The sequence below is a fragment of the Candoia aspera genome, chromosome 3 (assembly GCF_035149785.1).
Source record: "Candoia aspera isolate rCanAsp1 chromosome 3, rCanAsp1.hap2, whole genome shotgun sequence".
Taxonomy (NCBI): Eukaryota; Metazoa; Chordata; class Lepidosauria; order Squamata; family Boidae; genus Candoia; species Candoia aspera.
Genome location: NC_086155.1, coordinates 65256820 through 65275023, shown reverse-complemented (window position 1 = coordinate 65275023; position 18204 = coordinate 65256820). Strand labels below are relative to the sequence as shown.

Sequence of the window (18204 nt, the reverse complement as noted above, 5' to 3'; positions counted from 1 at the left end):
AATAGATGGGCGGATTACTCAGCTCTATTTCCCTCTTCTCTCCCTCCACCAATACCACTAGCAGAAAACCTCCACCAATGATTCTTCTTAATGTGGGGTGGCAATGGGGAGGAGGCAGCTTTTCATAGATAGCTAGGTGGGCTGGCTTAGCCATCTGCCAAAACTCACTTGCACATCTGTACAAGTGTTTTGCACTGGAGCATCCATAGGAAGGCAGACTCCCTTTGCTTTCTTTGTTACTTGTCAAGAAGGTGATGAGAAGATGACACTTGCAAAAAAACCTTTCCAAAATGTGAGTATTTCAGTCCGCTAACATGGTATTTTAAAAAAGCCAGTTATACTTCAGGAAAAATATTGGAAAAAAAGCATTTTATGATGGTGTAAAGGGCAAAGTTGAGTTTCCCTGGAATGATGATACATCCTTATTCAGCACCTCATATTCTGGCCCTCCTTGGAAAGTCCTGGTCCATTCTTCAGATTTTGATTAGCAACAGGACTATCGGGATAAAGACGGGTAAAGCGAGCCAATGCCAAAATAGGGAAGATGATCCGGTAGGCTGAATAATGGAGGGTGCCGGCTTTGTAAAATCCGGTAGCAATGTCACCCTAAAAAGAGGCAAGAAAGAAATGTCTGAATAGCCTGTATGTGCAGGAGGAGCTGTTTTCAGATTAAAGATCGAATCCCAAACAATCTGATGTGATAGTTACTCATAAGAAGAGCAGACTCCTTTCATACATTGCCAAGAACTTAGTTGGTAAACAAGGTGGAAGAATCAGAAACTAGCTCTCTAGCTCAGTGTTTCTCAACCTTGGCAAGTTTAAGATGTGTGGACTTCAACTCCCAGAATTCTCCAGCCAACTCCAATTCTGGGAGTTGAAGTCCACACATCTTAAACTTGCCAAGGTTGAGAAACACTGAGCTAGCTCTAAGAGACCAGAGTCAGGGCAGTCTTCCTATTAGACTAGGTAAGAGAGTCTCCTCAGGCATCATAGAGCAAGAGACAGCAGGAAGGTGTTGAAGAAAGATTTCACCTTCAGCACAGCTGATTTTTGTAGCAACAGTGCCGTCTTTTACTTCACCATGTTGTAGAACTGCAATGTGTAACTAAGTCCTCTAAAAATATTTTGGCATCTCAGAGCAAATATCCAAATTCCATATGGTGAAACCAGATCTACGCAAATGAATTCCCAGTTGTTGCCTTCTTTGTGTTACAAGAAAGTTGCTGAGTGAGGGGCATGGGATGCACCTTGCCTACCAAACTGATCCTTGTAACAGGCTTCCATGTTGTAACAAGAAAGTGAATGTTTCATTTAGATGGGGAAAGGGCTACCCCGGAGCAAGGGAGAGGATAGCAAGCATTGGTAGCATCTCTCCTACTCCTGCCACACAAATCTCCACGCATTACAAATACTGCATTAAACCAGCAGTAGGGAACATCTCTGTAGCAGCAACCACATCAAAAAGGGAACATATTGTCAGCCCTTCCAGGTAAACCAGACAGGAAACACAACTAGATGAACTAATTCTACTTTATTGTAAGGCTACATTGACAGAATCTTGCATGTCTGAAAGTACAAATCTCCCGCCCTCCCTATTTATCGCTTTGAGTGGTCAGGGCAGTTCTTTCCTAAGTTTCTTCTTTAGACCGTTACCCTCTCTCGGACTCCCTTTCCTTTCATCTGATCATTCCCTAGGCAGCATCTCTTCTAGCTCAATCTCTTAGTACTTGCATCTGTATTTGGAGGACAATCTGATCAAAACAACAACTATTCACACACCTGAGGCCAGTCCCCAATGGCTCCTTGCTTGTCAATCAAAACTTGGATTCCCCTTTCTAGAACGTGTACGTCGGGATACCTGCAACGCAAATGGAACAATGGTCATTAGTTCTGACAGCAGAGACTCTGTCAGGAAGTGCTATTTCATTTTTTAGAACAAGGATGATTTGTATTTTTTACTAAGACGACTTAGTAAGATCAAGATAAAAATGTTTCATCTGAAAAAAAAATCCCTCCAAGCCTTCTGGTAGTTATTTATATCTCTTTTCACTGCAATTTGAGGCCAGAGATTATACAGAATTTCTAATGTGAGGCCAGTAACATTCCAGCACAAGACAAGATTTGAAAGTTGCACATATCGTTTGGAAATTGGTTGGAAAATTAAAAACACTCAAAAGGATTATTGCCTAGAGCTAATTTGAGGGCTCCCTGATCTGGAGGAACATTGTCAGCTCTCTGCACTTACCTGACAGCCATCAGCCCCAACAGAGCCCAAGCAGTTTGGTGGATCTGGGAAATGGTATGTTGAATGTATTTGCAAAGCCTGTAGGATTCAAATTCTTCTCCCCAGCCACCATCTTTCATTTGCTTGGAGACTAAGAATGCACAGGCCTTGGTCACTTCCTTGCATGCCACTCTGGAAAATATGACACGTAATGAATTAATTTTTTAAAAAATGAGAATAGCGGGTGTGTGGTCTGATTTGATCTGTTCCATTATGGCATTGGGCTGCGTCCAAGTGAACTTTAAGCATCACAATATTTAGGAGATGGATGAAAACCAGTGAAATGTCTCGTTTTCTTTTCTTTATATACAAAGAGAAAGAAAGTGGCAGGAGATCAGAAATATTAATGCTCAGGGAATGGCGTTATGTTTTGCACGATTATTATTTCCTGTCTCACTTCCATACATTCAGACTTTCCCAACATCCTCTCCAAACATGGAAACTAAACGAAAGAACATAATGACAGAATAACGTGCCCTCTTCCACCTTTAAAGATGCTGTTTCTTACACAGTTCTTCTCCCTCACCATACCAAAGTATTACATTCTGTGTGCTTTTTTGTTGGTTGGTTTATTTGTTTTGTTTTTGCTGCCTAATACGGTCTCTTTCTCTTTTCTTGAAGAGAAATAGATTTTTATAAAGCATTGGTGAAATATGGGAAGGCCCATAAGCTGCCATTACCATTTACAAATATTGGAAGGAAGGTGCAGCTACTCAAATTTTTTTAGGGAATTAACAAGAGTTTTCAATCAAGCAGAATAAAGTTGTATTGCCCGCATCTGAAAACCATTCCAAAACAAAGTTCAGGAACTATCAGTCAAAAATCGACATTAATATTCTGCCAGAAAAGTGACTGACTTACCCATTATGGTAAGTGTATCCCATGCATGCAAATGCTTCCAGTGCAAACCAGGTGCCATATGTGAAACATACACCCCATCTCCTGCAAGGATGAGAGACCCATGAGCCACTGAAAACCAGGTGCCAAAATAAATTAAGGTCAATGCCCTTTGAACAGGGTGCAGATAGTGTGATGGGTTCACCTCCCTCTTTTGCATTTCCCAAAGGTTGGGGAAGTTGGGAGGCTTTACACCTTTAAACCCACCTACCCCAAACAATTTTCATCCAAAATCGGCCGTGATTCCCTGCTGCAACCCTCCACTTGACTCAAGTTGCACAGCGCTATAACTGAAAATGTCTTTATCCATTGGGTGTTAATGTAGGGTATTTCTGAATGGTTGTGTCACTTGCAGAAAGCACTGGATAAGTATAGACCAGAAAAGATGGGTTCCTTTTGCGGCAGTAATCTTTTCAAGTTTTATCAGCCATGGATAAAACTTCAGATTTCTGAGTGGTCACAAACATGCAACAACACTTTTAGATAAAAGCTGGACTATAACAAGAGTCAAATGAACAATTATTTTGCTGACTTTTGGTGACTCTAACCATTTCAGCCTTACTGATGCTTTGTGCAAGAATCAATGTATTATACATAATGTTAGTAAAGGTAAAGGTTTCCCTTGACGTAAAGTCCAGTCGTGTCCGACTCTAGGGGGCGATGCTCATCTCCGTTTCTAAGCCTTAGAGCCGGCGTTGTCCGTAGACACTTCCGGGTCATGTGGCCAGCATGACGACACGGAATGCCGTTACCTTCCCGCCGGAGCAGTACCTATTGATCTACTCACATTTGCATGTTTTCGAACTGCTAGGTGAGCAGGAGCTGGGACTAGCAACGGGAGCTCACCCCGCCGCGCGGTTTCGAACCGCCGACCTTCCGATCGGCAGCTCAGCGGTTTAACCTGCAGCGCCACCACGTCCCACTATACATAATGTTACTGGCAAATATTTTCTTCCATTTTACAATGTCAATATGTTTTCCCTACAAAAGCCACCTCAGAAATTAATAAGTAGCTGAAGTTTTCATATAATCCTAGAATTGACTGCCTCATCCAACTGCTTTGTTAGAAGGCCACAGAGTTGGTCACCAACATCTGTCTAGCATAGTCCTAGTGAGAGACACAAGTTTCAACCACAGTGTCCAAATAGCGTCATCTTATAGAGCAGTCTTTCTCAACCTTGGCAGCTTGAAGATGTGTGGGCTTCAACTCCCAGAATTCCTTAGCCAGCATAGCTGGCTAGGGAATTCTGGGAGTTGAAGCCCACACATCTTCATGCTGCCAAGGTTGAGAAACACTGTTATAGAGTCTTGACAGCATTATCCAGCCATCGCTGAAGTGATATATACCAAAAGCCAGGCCCCATAAACAAAGTCAGGCCCCACAGACAATTGACTATGTAAATTACATTAAATGTTCAAATTGGTTGCCATTTTCTTCTAAACACTTCCTTACTCATTTGGTGCATGACCTTTGAACATTGCTAATATAGTAACATGTTATCTGAAAAAAGATTAATAAAACATATTGTGATTGGCTGGTAGGGCCTGACTTTTGGTATACCGTGTGTGTGTGTGTATACATACATATGAATAAGGGCACTGATTGCTGGATTACAGCATCCTTTGAAAGGAAGAGAGGTATATAATAAATATAAAAATAATCACAACTCCTCCTAGAATTCCCAAGCAGCATGACTTCTGCAAGGCATTAAGAGGGAAAACAGCTTGACCTAGGATCTCCTCACTACATTTATTTTATGTCCATGATACTATGCTGTATTTTTCTCACAACATGGAGACAAAGGTTTTGTATACCCATGACAAACCCCAATTTTGTGCAGGCGTCAGTTTTAACTTTTTCTCCCACAACAGTTTCATGTATCAAATATGCACACAACACTGAAAAAGCAAGCGGTAACACATGCACATCGGCTAGCTACATTCCACTAAAAGGGTACTATTGAACAGAGACCCATTTCTAAGGTTGCTTATGTTTAAAAAGTAGTTTCACTGCATGTACACACTAAGCATTAAAGATGAAGGATTGGCCCCAGCTGTTTGCCACCAGGTAATTATGGCTTAAAACAGTGTTTCTCAACCTTGGCGAGTTTAAGATGGGTGGACTTCAACTCCCAGAGCTGGCTGGGGAATTCTGGGAGTTGAAGTCCACCCATCTTAAACTCGCCAAGGTTGAGAAACATTGGTCTAAAAGATATGCTATGGCTGACACGGTGATCACAATGCTCCCTTCCAGCAACTTAAATTAGTGTAGTAGCTTGACTAAGTCTTTGGTTGAAGCAACACCACAGCAAGTTACATTAGTTAATTCCTGTATGGTGGCAAAGAAAAATATTTTAAAAATGGAGGTCTTCAAAACTCCATTAGCAAATGCTAAAGTCCCAAGTACTCTCATGTAACTGGATCTAGCCTTGAGGAATGGTGCAGCTAAGTTCATTGAGCAGCAACGAGAAGCAACTCACCCTATCCAGGAGCCATCTGCTTTCTGCATATTACGACAGTACTGTAAGGCCTTATGGAGGGTATCGCTGAAGAGAAAGAAACAAAAGGATTTGATTAAGACAGAACTGAAAATCTTCTGGATGGAATTTTAATCAAGATGGGCCATTAAAAACTGTGACATTCAATGATTGGGACTTCAAGCCTTGGAAACCAGGGACTGGCCTTTAAATCCAAGGAAGTTTGAGATTCACTTGTTAATTATTTAAAAGTACACTGGCAGAACTTATATCATCATTCATTTTATAGCAGGCCAAGCTGCCCCGCTTGAAGGTGAAGAAACTTGATGACTATCCTTCATCTCTCTTTAAGCCATTAAAACCAGCTACCAGAGCAGCTTCAAATAAGGCAAGTATCTTTCATAGGAATTACTTATGTTTAAGAACTTGTATGCAATATATATGCACATACACACAAACATATTTTATCTGTTTCACCCAAGCCTCCATTTTATGCCTAAATTTTACTTCCTGCAGAAATTAAACATGGGTGAAGCAATCCTAAACCTACTTCTGGATCAAGTGATATATATAAAAAATTACCTAAAGCAATTTACTCTATTTGCAGAATTCAACCATCTCATATTAGGAATGGGGAGAAATTCAGTGTAGCACATCTGTAGCACACAAAATACTACTTTGTGAATGGCCACTCTCAACAGAAAATTATTCCTCTTTGCACATCTTGCATTTTATTTCTTCCAGTCTTTCTGTTCATTATTCCTATCTACTCACCTTACTTCTTTCTCAGGATTATGTTTTGTGTGTCTGATGAAGTAGGCTGAATGAAAACTACAAAAAAAAGTTATAATTAAAGTGCTACCAGTCCTTTGCTATTTTTACACTTCTGCGTGTTTAAGAAGAACACTAGACCTGTGTTAAGAAATAGCTTGACAGACACCCAGGCAACTTGAAAAGTGACTAAAACAGCCATTCTAAGTACCTACCTACACTTGCCCATTCCTTCCTTCCTAACAATGTTAGGAAGGTCTGTTCATTAGGTCTCAGAAACCTTGCAGACCTAAATATGTGGATATGTGTACGCACACACACACAAACACACATAGACAGATATATAGATAATTGTGCACAAATGATCTTGATGAGGATTATTCTTAAGAATTGGGTATAGGTTTGGAGTGTAATCTTATATTTGTCCAATCAGAAGTTAGTTTCCCTGAACTTACTCCAAAATAAGTAACAATAGAATTGCAACTTCAATCTTTTCATACTGTAATGAGATGTTATTTCCATATTTTATATACATCAAATCATCAGCGCGCTATCCAAACTCTAAATCATTTTCTGACAGGGAAGTTATTTGTGTCTTAAGTATTTGTGTCTTGAGTATTTAGGGAGATTTCACTTAATTGCTAACTCTTTGGGCACTCTAGGGCAGCACTGAAGTGCAATCGACTAGTCCTTGAAATGGCAGAAAAGTATAGTGGCACAAACTGTTTTGCCCTCATTCCTGATCCTTTTTCGTCTCAGTGATAAGAAGTTGCTATCCTTACTGTTTTAATGAGTGACAAGTTAAGGAAAGTGATTGGTGGATTCCCCAGCTTTGTCTCCCCTTCCACTGATGATCACCTGCCAGGAGGAAAAGCAATCATCAATCAGTCTCCTAATGTCTGTTGGGGAACGGATGGGCAAGTGTAGGTAAGAATGGCTGTTTTAGTCACTTTTCAAGTTGCCTGGGTGTCAGTCAAGCTATTTCTTAACACAGGTCTAGTGTTCTTCTGAAAGACTGCTATTAAAGTGTTCAAAAATAGCCAGGCTCAGATGTCAAAGTCTTTAGAATATGTCATGTACAAATAGTTACTACAATCTTTGGGTTGTGGTTAGGAGGACATGAAAATGAACCCTAAGAAAATTCACACTGAAATTTGCCAGCGATCTCAGAATTTGAAGGCACAGGGTTGTAAGATTTCACCTCACTGGCAGCATGGATCTAATTTGGAAGTATATAATTACTCAACTCTAAACAAAGTCTATTTCAATTTACTTTGAAATTTCAATTTACTTAGTAATTTCCTTCTCAACTTCAGGGAATCTCCTCTGTTCCATTACCTGATTTCTTCTTGCCGGTGATCTGGGAATCTCTTCTGGAAATATTTCAGCCCCTGCATTACTGATGATGTACATTCAGTGTAGGTGTGATCTACCATACAGTCAGCTGGAAAACATAATCATTTTTGCTAATGATTCTGGGTTATAATAGTAACACCAATTATCTAAAAAATACCACTGAAAAAGAGCAAATCTAGTGATGAAAACAAGGACAGAACAATGGTAATCTTTTCTCTTAAAGCACCACAAGCCTGCAGGAAGGAAGGCTTTGTACTTAATTTCTTCATTTATTTTGCAAAGAGCTATCAAGTAATATGCAAGGTATAGGTGCTATTTCAGAAAAGGCCCTGCCCTTTCCAGTCACAGTTGTAATTCTCCCAGAAGCTGTGCTATGGGCAAAAACCTTTCTGATCATGCAGGTTACTATTCAGAGAGGTGGGCTCTGAAACCAATAGATCCCAGGTGATGCAAGTTAAAACCTGCATCTCAATGGATCCTTAAACTCCTAAACATGCACAATAACTGGCACAACCTTATGTGTCTGTATTTTAATCAAGAGGCAAGTTGTTGCACTGTGAGATCACTATAATTTCTAGACCATCTTCAAGGTGAGACTCACATGTGCAAGTGGCTGTAGGGAGCTAGGGAACTCAGACTGGGCATTCTGGCAGCTGTGCTCCAGTATCTTAGTCTCTCTGTCAGCAGAGCAGCTTTCAGGCTGATTGCTTGATTTTTGCTACATTAGAGCACTGCCAATATAATGGCAGACAAGGTACTGTGACTCTTCAGCCCAGCCAGATTAAATGACATGAAGAACATTTAAGAGCATACAGGTAGTCCTTGTTTAGTGACCACAATCCAGACTGGCAACTCTGTCATTAAGTGAAGTGGTCACTAAGTGAAACTGCAACTATGCTTATGATCTTCAGCTTTCCTTTGCTTTACAGACCTGCAGTAGTCGTAAATGCAAGGATTGGTCACAGTTACTTTTTCATCACCGTCGTAACTGCAAACAGTCACTGTATGAGTCAGTTGCTAAACGAGGATTACCTATAGTTGGTTTTAAATGATGCTCAAGTCTTTGGTTTAAAGAACCTTTTGCTCAATACTAACAGATTTCCTTACTTCACCTCATCTTCTTTCCTTGAAATGAATCAATTACTATTTTGCACTGCACAGACTATTTAGTTCTTCACACCCAGTTCCTGATTTTGATTGACTTGTGCCTGTCAGTACACTACTGAATACTGACAATCTCTCATTCCAGAAGGAAACTAACAGGATTTGCTGACATCCTGAGCATGTAGCCATGACCTCAAAACTAACTACATTCCAGTCATGGTCTCCATTCTGAATTATGTGCAAAATACATGATAATTTCTTCTTACCATAGATCTCTGCACAGTTTATGGCCTCTAGTAGCTGGCTTCCACGTCTGGTTTCATAAGTGGAATAGCCACCATCAGAATTTCTCATGTTCAGTAGCTGCATATATGTAGAAATAGATGCGGAAAGAAACAGGTGACATCAGAAGTGACATTATTAGACTCCTCCCACAACAATTAGGCACATATTCAAGGCCAATCCAATCATTTGACTGCTGGTTCAAATAGAAAATACACAGGAATAACAGTACGTTTTTGGCAGGCCCAGTTCTGTGTCCTATAAATCAAGTACAGTGGTGGATGCTATTCTACTGTCTATATAGCAGTAACATTCAGGTTTGCTTTTGTTTCTCCTTTACGTTAAGCAGCAACATACCTTGGTCAATCTTTGTACACATAGCTCTCCTGGCAACTCAGGTGTATGTAGGCCACCTTTATTTTTGTTTATATACTGCCTGTTTTTCCATTCAGTACTTGTAATTTTATTTACATATGGATATTTGCAATGGAGGAAAGCAGAGGGCAGACCACCACACAGTCACACAGGTCTAAATCTCAAAGGAACATCTAGTCCTTCATTTTAAAAAAAGTGCTTTCAATTCATTAAGACTGATTTTACCAGCCAAATCTTGGTAATCCTAATAAAAGAATTTAATCACACTAGTTACTTTCCACAAAGTCACTTAGGTATAAAACAGATGATAAATATTAAAATAATAGACCACAAAAAATACCCATTGTCCCATGTCAATCAGTCAGTTTTACAAACAACTGAAAAACAAAGCCAATATTTTTGTCTGATGCTATGAGCCTGCACCACTACAGGTCTATCTCAGTTGAAATGCAAGCTATGTCCAACAGAACAATACACTTTGATACTTAGAAAATAGTTCACACAAATACTGTATTCATGGCTATCAAGTTCCATTTTTCACAACACTTCTAATCTGAATAGTATGCCACAAGCACCACTTTAGTTCTGCTTTCCTTGATCTTTTCCTCAGTTACTATTATGCATCCTTGACAATTATTTTCAATTGCCTTGCTTCAAGCAGAAAACAGAGGTATACCATAACATATCCTAATCACATCCGCTGTTTCTCTTGTCACCATGTCAGACAAATGAAGATAGCAGTGGATTTATATTTATTTATATTTCGAATTTAGTCACCGCCCATCTCACTCAAAGAGCGGCTCTGGGCAGTTGGATGGAGTTTCCGTTCTTTTGACATGGCCTAGGGTTACTCATTCTCTTGTTATTTACTAATGCCAAATGGGAGTTCAGAACAGAATCGGCTTCTTTGCTCACCTGTATAAATCATTATTTAATCACCAGTTCATAAAAATTTATCTTCACTATAAAAATTAGCATATTGAGGATGTAAGGCAATTGAATGAGATCCAGAATCAGACTAACCTACTATTAGCAGTGCTAGTTATCAGTATGTGCTGTTTGGCTTCCAGAAGATTAGATCTTGTCCAGGCTGATTGCAACTTTAACCCTGTCCCTTTAACTTTGGGACAACTGAAACCTGCTGGGTTTGGCTTATTTTCCCAGTTTCCCAAACCTGTATGTTTGTATTTTTACATGCTTTTTTCCCTTCTATATCTATTTTTGTGCCTGCTTTTTCAAAAGGCTGCATTTTTTTCCAAGCAATTTTCTCTTTGAAAGCACTTTTACTATTTGGTACATTTTTAATGCTTTGAACTGCTTTGCAAAATTCCGCAAACATGGAAAAAAGTGCTTTCCAAATTGTGTACAGATTCAGGTATCTGTGTGTGGATTAGGTAAGGACCAAACTTTTTTTTCCCCATCCCTTCTTGGACAAGAAACCTCAAACTTTAAAGTTATCATCAAAGGAAAAAGTGTTGCCATTTACCACCAACTCCCTTGGAATGAGATTCCACAAAACCAGTGCACCCCTTAGCACCTCTATTCAGCCCTCAGAACCCTCATCAACCCTAATCCCCATGTTTTCTTCTTGGTGTTCCCTGATCTTACCACATTGACAGCATCAAAGAGACGCTGCAGAGCCACATGTTCCTCTATGAAGGGACATTGTTCTTCAAGTAACATCAGTACCCTCGCAGCTTCAGCAGTACAATCACAGACCATCCAGTCATTGTCCCGATTGCTGAACGGGAAACCTCCCTGGTGATTTAAAAAAGACATTAAGAAGGCTGCTTCTTTTTAGATTGCTTGCTTTATAGAAGAAAAGGATCTATATTTGAACTCTAAAATCAGTTATGGAACATAATGAGCTGGAGCAGGTATCTTTGATCCCCATCAATTAGTATGGGCTTTGGTGGCATTCTATTCATTATGGCAATTTAATAAAATCCAGTAATTCTTAATTTAGGCATCAAGGAGAGTTGTTTTAATACTTTCAAGCCTTTTAACACACTATATGCTTTACTGCCCAATTGTTTCTTAAACGTCTGTGTTAGAAGTCTCTCCCAGCTCAAAGGAACCAAACAAAGCAAGCAAAAATTTGGAACATGGTCTTGATTCTTCCTCAAGAATATAGATAAGGTTGGTAAAAATTACTGAAGAAATTAGTTTTTTCCTTTCCACTTGCATTAATAAAGAAAGGCTTTTAGGAAAGGCATTTCTTGACTACAAATATCCATTTAAAGGACAATGTGAGAAACTACTAAGTGTAAAATATTTCTTTCTCTCTTTTCTGTAACTTCTATCAGCTGGAAATCACCCTCTGGAGATGCCCTTTCCATTGGTTTTGTCTTATACAAGATCAGATTTTGAAAGTACCTTGTTCATTTGACGATAGTATCTCTGGTAGTTGGGTGGATTATCTACAATCTAAAGAAGACATTAATAGCATCTTAATCAAAGGCCATTCACAAAGGCATAAAAGCTTGTTTCTTGTTCATATGTAATCATTTACATACACCAAAGTGAAGCCTGTTACTCAGTGCCAATCCCCCTCTGACACACACACACACTTGTGATGCATATAAGTAAGGGTTACTTTTTTGTCTTCAGCAAAGGATCGTTACCTAGTTGTGGTGCTGGAGCTTGAACACCTCAGTGATGCCATGAGCTAAACGGTGAAGGGCCACCCAAGACGGGAAGGTCATGACAGAGAGGTCAGACTAAATGCGATCCCTGGGGAAGGTAATGGCAACCCACCCCAGTATTCTTGCCGTGAAAACTCAATGGATCAGTACAACCAGAGATATGTCGGTATACCATCGGAAGATGAGACCCCCAGGTCGGAAGATGGTCAAAATGCTACTGGGGAGGAACAGAGGATGAGTTCAACTAGCCCCAGACGTGATGACGCAGCTAGCTCAAAGCCGAAAGGACGGCTAGTGGCCGATGGTGCTGGTGGTGAATGGCGAATCTGATGTTCTAAGGATCAACACACCATTGGAACCTGGAATGTAAGATCTATGAGCCAGGGCAAATTGGATGTGGTTATTGGTGAGATGTCAAGATTAAAGATAGACATTTTGGGCATCAGTGAACTGAAATGGACTGGAATGGGCCACTTCACATCAAATGACCACCAGATCTACTACTGTGGACAAGAGGACCACAGAAGAAATGGAGTAGCCTTCATAATTAATAGTCAAGTGGCTAAAGCAGTGCTTGGATACAATCCAAAAAACGATAGTATGATCTCAATTCGAATTCAGGGCAAGCCATCTAACATCACAGTGATCCAAATATACGCCCCAACCACAGATGCTGAAGAAGCTGTAGAGCAGTTCTATGAGGATCTGCAGCACCTACTGGACAACACACCTAAAAGAGATGTTATTTTCATCACGGGAGACTGGAATGCTAAGGTGGCCAGTCAAATGACACCTGGAATTACAGGTAAGCATGGCCTGGGAGAACAAAACGAAGCAGGACATAGGCTGATAGAATTTTGCCAAGACAACTCACTCTGCATAACAAACACTCTCTTCCAACAACCTAAGAGACGGCTTTATACATGGACTTCCCCAGATGGACAACACCAAAATCAGATTAACTACATCCTTTGCAGCCAAAGGTGGTGGACGTCTATACAGTTGGTAAAAACAAGACCTGGAGCTGACTGTAGTTCCGATCACGAACTTCTTCTTGCACAATTTAGGATCAGACTAAAGAGATTAGGGAAGATCCACAGATCAGCTAGATATGAGCTCACTAATATTCCTAAGGAATATGCAGTGGAGGTGAAGAATAGATTGAAGGGACTGGACTTAGTAGATAGGGTCCCGGAAGAACTATGGACAGAAGTTCGCAACACTGTTCAGGAAGCGGCAACAAAATACATCCCAAAGAAAGAGAAAACCAAGAAGGCAAAATGGCTGTCTGCTGAGACACTAGAAGTAGCCCAAGAAAGAAGGAAAGCAAAAGGAAACAGTGATAGGGGGAGATAAGCTCAATTAAATGCAAAAGTCCAGAGGTTAGCCAGAAGAGATAAGGAATTATTTTTAAACAAGCAATGCGTGGTAGTGGAAGAAGACAATAGAATAGGAAGGACAAGAGACCTCTTCCAGAAAATTAGAAACATTGGAGGTAAATTCCAGGCAAAAATGGGTATGATCCAAAACAAAGATGGCAAGGACCTAACAGAAGAAGAAGAGATCAAGAAAAAGTGGCAAGAATATACAGAAGACCTGTATAGGAAGGATAACAATATCGGGGATAGCTTTGACGGTGTGGTCAGTGAGCTAGAGCCAGACATCCTGAAGAGTGAGGTTGAATGGGCCTTAAGAAGCATTGCTAATAACAAGGCAGTAGGAGACGACGGCATCCCAGCTGAACTGTTCAAAATCTTGCAAGATGATGCTGTCAAGGTAATGCATGCTATATGCCAGCAAATTTGGAAAACACAAGAATGGCCATCAGACTGGAAAAAATCAACTTCTATCCCCATACCAAAAAAGGGAAACACTAAAGAATGTTCAAACTATCGAACAGTGGCACTCATTTCACATGCCAGTAAGGTAATGCTCAAGATCCTGCAAGGTAGACTTCAGCAATTCATGGAGCGAGAATTGCCAGATGTACAAGCTGGGTTTAGAAAAGGCAGAGGAACTAGGGACCAAATTGCCAATATCCACTGGATAATGGAAAAAGCCAGGGAGTTCCAGAAAAACATCTATTTCTGTTTTATTGACTATTCTAAAGCCTTTGACTGTGTGGACCATAACAAATTGTGGCAAGTTCTTAGTGGTATGGGGATACCAAGTCATCTTGTATGTCTCCTGAAGAATCTATATAACGACCAAGTAGCGACAGTAAGAACAGACCACAGAACAACGGACTGGTTTAAGATTGGGAAAGGAGTACGGCAGGGCTGTATACTCTCACCCTACCTATTCAACTTATACGCAGAACACATCATGCGACATGCTGGGCTTGAGGAATCCAAGGCTGGGGTTAAAATCGCTGGAAGAAACATTAACAATCTCAGATATGCAGATGATACCGCTTTGATGGCTGAAAGTGAAGAGATGCTGAGGAGCCTTATGATGAAGGTGAAAGAAGAAAGTGCAAAAGCTGGCTTGCAGCTAAACCTCAAAAAAACCAAGATTATGGCAACCAGCCTGATTGATAACTGGCAAATAGAGGGAGAAAATGTAGAAGCAGTGAAAGCCTTTGTATTTCTAGGCGCAAAGATTACTGCAGATGCTGACTGCAGTCAGGAAATCAGAAGATGTTTAATCCTTGGGAGGAGAGCAATGACCAATCTCAATAAAATAGTTAAGAGCAGAGACATCACACTGACAACAAAGGTCCGCATAGTTAAAGCAATGGTGTTCCCCGTAGTAACATATCGTTGTGAGAGCTGGACCATAAAGAAGGCTGAGCGAAGGAAGATCAATGCTTTTGAACTGTGGTGTTGGAGGAAAATTCTGAGAGTGCCTTGGACTGCCAGAAGATCAAACCAGTCCATCCTCCAGGAAATAAAGCCAGACTGCTCACTTGAGGGAATTATATTAAAGGCAAAACTGAAATACTTTGGCCACATAATGAGAAGACAGGACACCCTGGAGAAGATGCTGATGCTAGGGAGAGTGGAGGGCAAAAGGAAGAGGAGCCGACCAAGGGCAAGGTGGATGGATGATATTCTAGAGGTGACAGACTTGTCCCTGGGGGATCTGGGGGTGCTGACGACCGACAGGAAGCTCTGGCGTGGGCTGGTCCATGAAGTCATGAAGAGTCGGAAGCGACTAAATGAATAAACAACAAACTTTTTTGTGCCTTCAAGTCAGTCTTGATTCCTAGTCAAGTCCCTACAGTTTCCTTGGCAACATTTATGGAAGTGGTTTGCCACTGACTTCTTCCTAGGGTGGAGAAAGAGTGACTGGCCCCAAGTCACCCATCTGATTTCATACCTAAGGCAGGATAAGAACTCATGGTCTCCTGGTTTCTAGCCTGGTGCCTTGACCACTAGACCACACTGGCTCTCTAAAGGTTACATAGGTATTTGCATATAGTAGGGTGCTCCATGCAGAGGAAACATAAAGTTGCTTTGGTGATGTTCAAACAAGATTTTCTGAATTGTGGGTAAAGGATCTCTGGGTGTAGAGATGTATAGTTTTAGCACAAATAGAGTCTTCCCAATAGTATGGTTTTATTGTACCTATCAGAACTGTAAACTATGATCAGAAACCACAGAAAGGCAGGCAACCCAAAAGAGCAACTGGCCATTCAATAAACAGTTTAAAAACTGGATCTGCCAGTTTTTAAAAACTGCCAACCTAGCAGTTCAAAAACATGCCAATGTGAGTAGATTAATAGATACTGCTTCGGCAGGCAGGTAACGGTGTTCCGTTTAGTCATGACCACGGAAGTGTCTACAGACAAACGCCGGCTCTTCGGCTTTGAAACGGAGATGAGCACCGCCCCCTAGAGTCGGACACGACTGGACTTAATGTCAAGGGAAACCTTTACCTTTACCTAATAGTATGGTTTTATTGTATCTATCAAAACTGTAAACTATGATCAGAAACCACAGAAAGGCAGGCAACCCAAAAGAGCAACTGGCCATTCAATAAACAGTTTAAAAACTGGATCTGGGATTAGTGGATGTCTTAAGAGCAGTATTTGGTTACCTCAAGACAGCCACCATGTATTCTAATATGACATGCTTTTTAAACAACTGCAATCACTAGAAACATAAGTATTAGTTGCTGGATCTTGCCATAGTGGAATCAAGTTGATAATACTCCTCTAAAATTAGTATTAATTTCTGATGTATGTTATTCCAACCCAGCTCATTACCTGAGAGCATTTAAAGAATGTGTGGGCTTTTTTCAGACAGGCATTGTACTCAGGGTCATTTTGGACACCAGCCTGGAATACGAAAAAAAATGATTATGTAACAGATCAATGCCAATACATTAAAGAAAATCCAGGTCTCTTACAGAAAAGCAGAACCTTATACAACTACTTAATGAAATGCATGTTTTTCAGTAATAACAAGAGAAGTGAGTAGTAACCATGAATGGAAACTTTTCTTTGTTAATGCCCTGTTTATTGAATATGATTCTCAGAAATACTTCTATAACAATAAGATTACTGTTTCTTAGACATTATGTAAAAGTGGCATGACTATTATGAACTGGGACAATTCAAGGGTAATTTACAGATATTTGCACTGTGTGTATCTGCCTTTCCCAGCCAGATGCTTCCAGATATTGTTCAGACTGCAGCTCCCAGAAACTCAGTCCACTTGACCAATTATCAGAGATTCTGGAAGTCCAAAACAGATGGAGGTCACCAAAGTACCTCTTCCTGAGGTAAAGTAAAGCTTTGTCTGACCCTTAAATAGGCAGCCTCCTTCCAGTAATGCAATCTGGCCTGTCCTCTTGGCATCGTCTCTCCTAAGGCCAAAAACTGTCAAATATCCTGTTGGTCTCTTTAAACACACCTAACTTTGGAGATGGGATTGAGATACATTACATATGATGTTAATGGCCAGAAACCTAGAAAAGATGCCTTTTAAAAACCCATGTGAAGTCTGTGCATTATGGCATTCCTAGCACTACGATTAAACAAGATTAAAATAGGAAAATATACCTCTAGAAAACCTTGAACTGTGAATGCAGCATCCCAGGTTTGAGATCCCATGACCTTAGTAAACAAAGTTTTATTTTTTTTAAAAAGGCAAATCCTCCTTTACCCATGTACCTCATGTCAGAGAACACTGACATCATCAAGCCCAACCTGCCCACTCAATGCAGGAATCCAAATTAAAGCATCCCTGACAAATGTCTGTCTATCCTCTATTTGAACACACCCAGTGAAGAGTAGCCCACTGCCTCTCTTAGTAAATTGCTACACAGTCTAACTGCTCCTGCATTTTCATAGCACTCAACCAAAATCTGCCTTCCAGGAGCTCATGTTCTGAATTAGGGTGTCCTTCAAAATTTAGAGTGCTTCCACATTAATGCTGTGCCAAACATCCACTCCTTTTCCAATCTAGCCCTCTGTAAAGTGGAGGCAAAGTCAAAGCAGAGCAAATGAAAATGGGAAGAGGACAGAATTCCATTTGGAATTCAGATGGGGCAAAGATAACTTTACCTTACCTTGCAGGCAACCAGTGAGTTATTCTTTTCCTCCCCCCCACCCTGCCAAAAAAGTGACTACACCTGTTTGAATCAACACCAGTTTTCCTTCTCCATCCTCCATCTTGTCTTCCTAGTTGGAAAATGGTCATAACACTGCATGGACAGTGATCATTTTCTAACAAGGGAGAGAATAAAGGGAATAGCCATTCCTGCAGGCAGTCCAACAAGCAAATCTAGCAAATGGCAGATGGAAATTCATCCTCCAGTATGATCTAGAAAGGCAGTAACCTGGCTGCAAACACAGGAGGTCTATGCCCAGATCGCCACAGGGTTTTAAATACTCCAGCATTTCCATCTCTGCCCAACCCCTGTCCTGCTGATCCACGTATTCACTGCAGTGCCTCAAACTGTTTCTTCCTGCCATTATCAATAATTACTGCTATTGTAAATGGTCACTGCTCTTCCTTTGCATAGAATTAGGCTTTGTTTCATCTCCCTCTCTGCATCCACACTA

The 18204-nt window shown here is 40.6% G+C and overlaps 1 protein-coding gene across 1 annotated transcript in view; it reads right to left on the bottom strand.

Moving 5' to 3' along the window:
* Window positions 1-426: 426 nt before the first annotated feature.
* Window positions 427-18204, bottom strand: part of LOC134494599 (lanosterol synthase-like) — a 30877-nt gene continuing 13099 nt past the window's right edge. The window contains exons 12-22 of the mRNA XM_063299851.1: window positions 17200-17253; window positions 16402-16473; window positions 11923-11973; window positions 11155-11304; window positions 9156-9252; window positions 7768-7873; window positions 5662-5727; window positions 3146-3226; window positions 2246-2416; window positions 1780-1858; window positions 427-606 (exon numbers count right to left, since the gene is read on the bottom strand). Coding sequence (XP_063155921.1) covers window positions 427-606; window positions 1780-1858; window positions 2246-2416; window positions 3146-3226; window positions 5662-5727; window positions 7768-7873; window positions 9156-9252; window positions 11155-11304; window positions 11923-11973; window positions 16402-16473; window positions 17200-17253 — 1107 coding nt within the window. The remainder of the gene's footprint in view (window positions 607-1779; window positions 1859-2245; window positions 2417-3145; window positions 3227-5661; window positions 5728-7767; window positions 7874-9155; window positions 9253-11154; window positions 11305-11922; window positions 11974-16401; window positions 16474-17199; window positions 17254-18204) is intronic.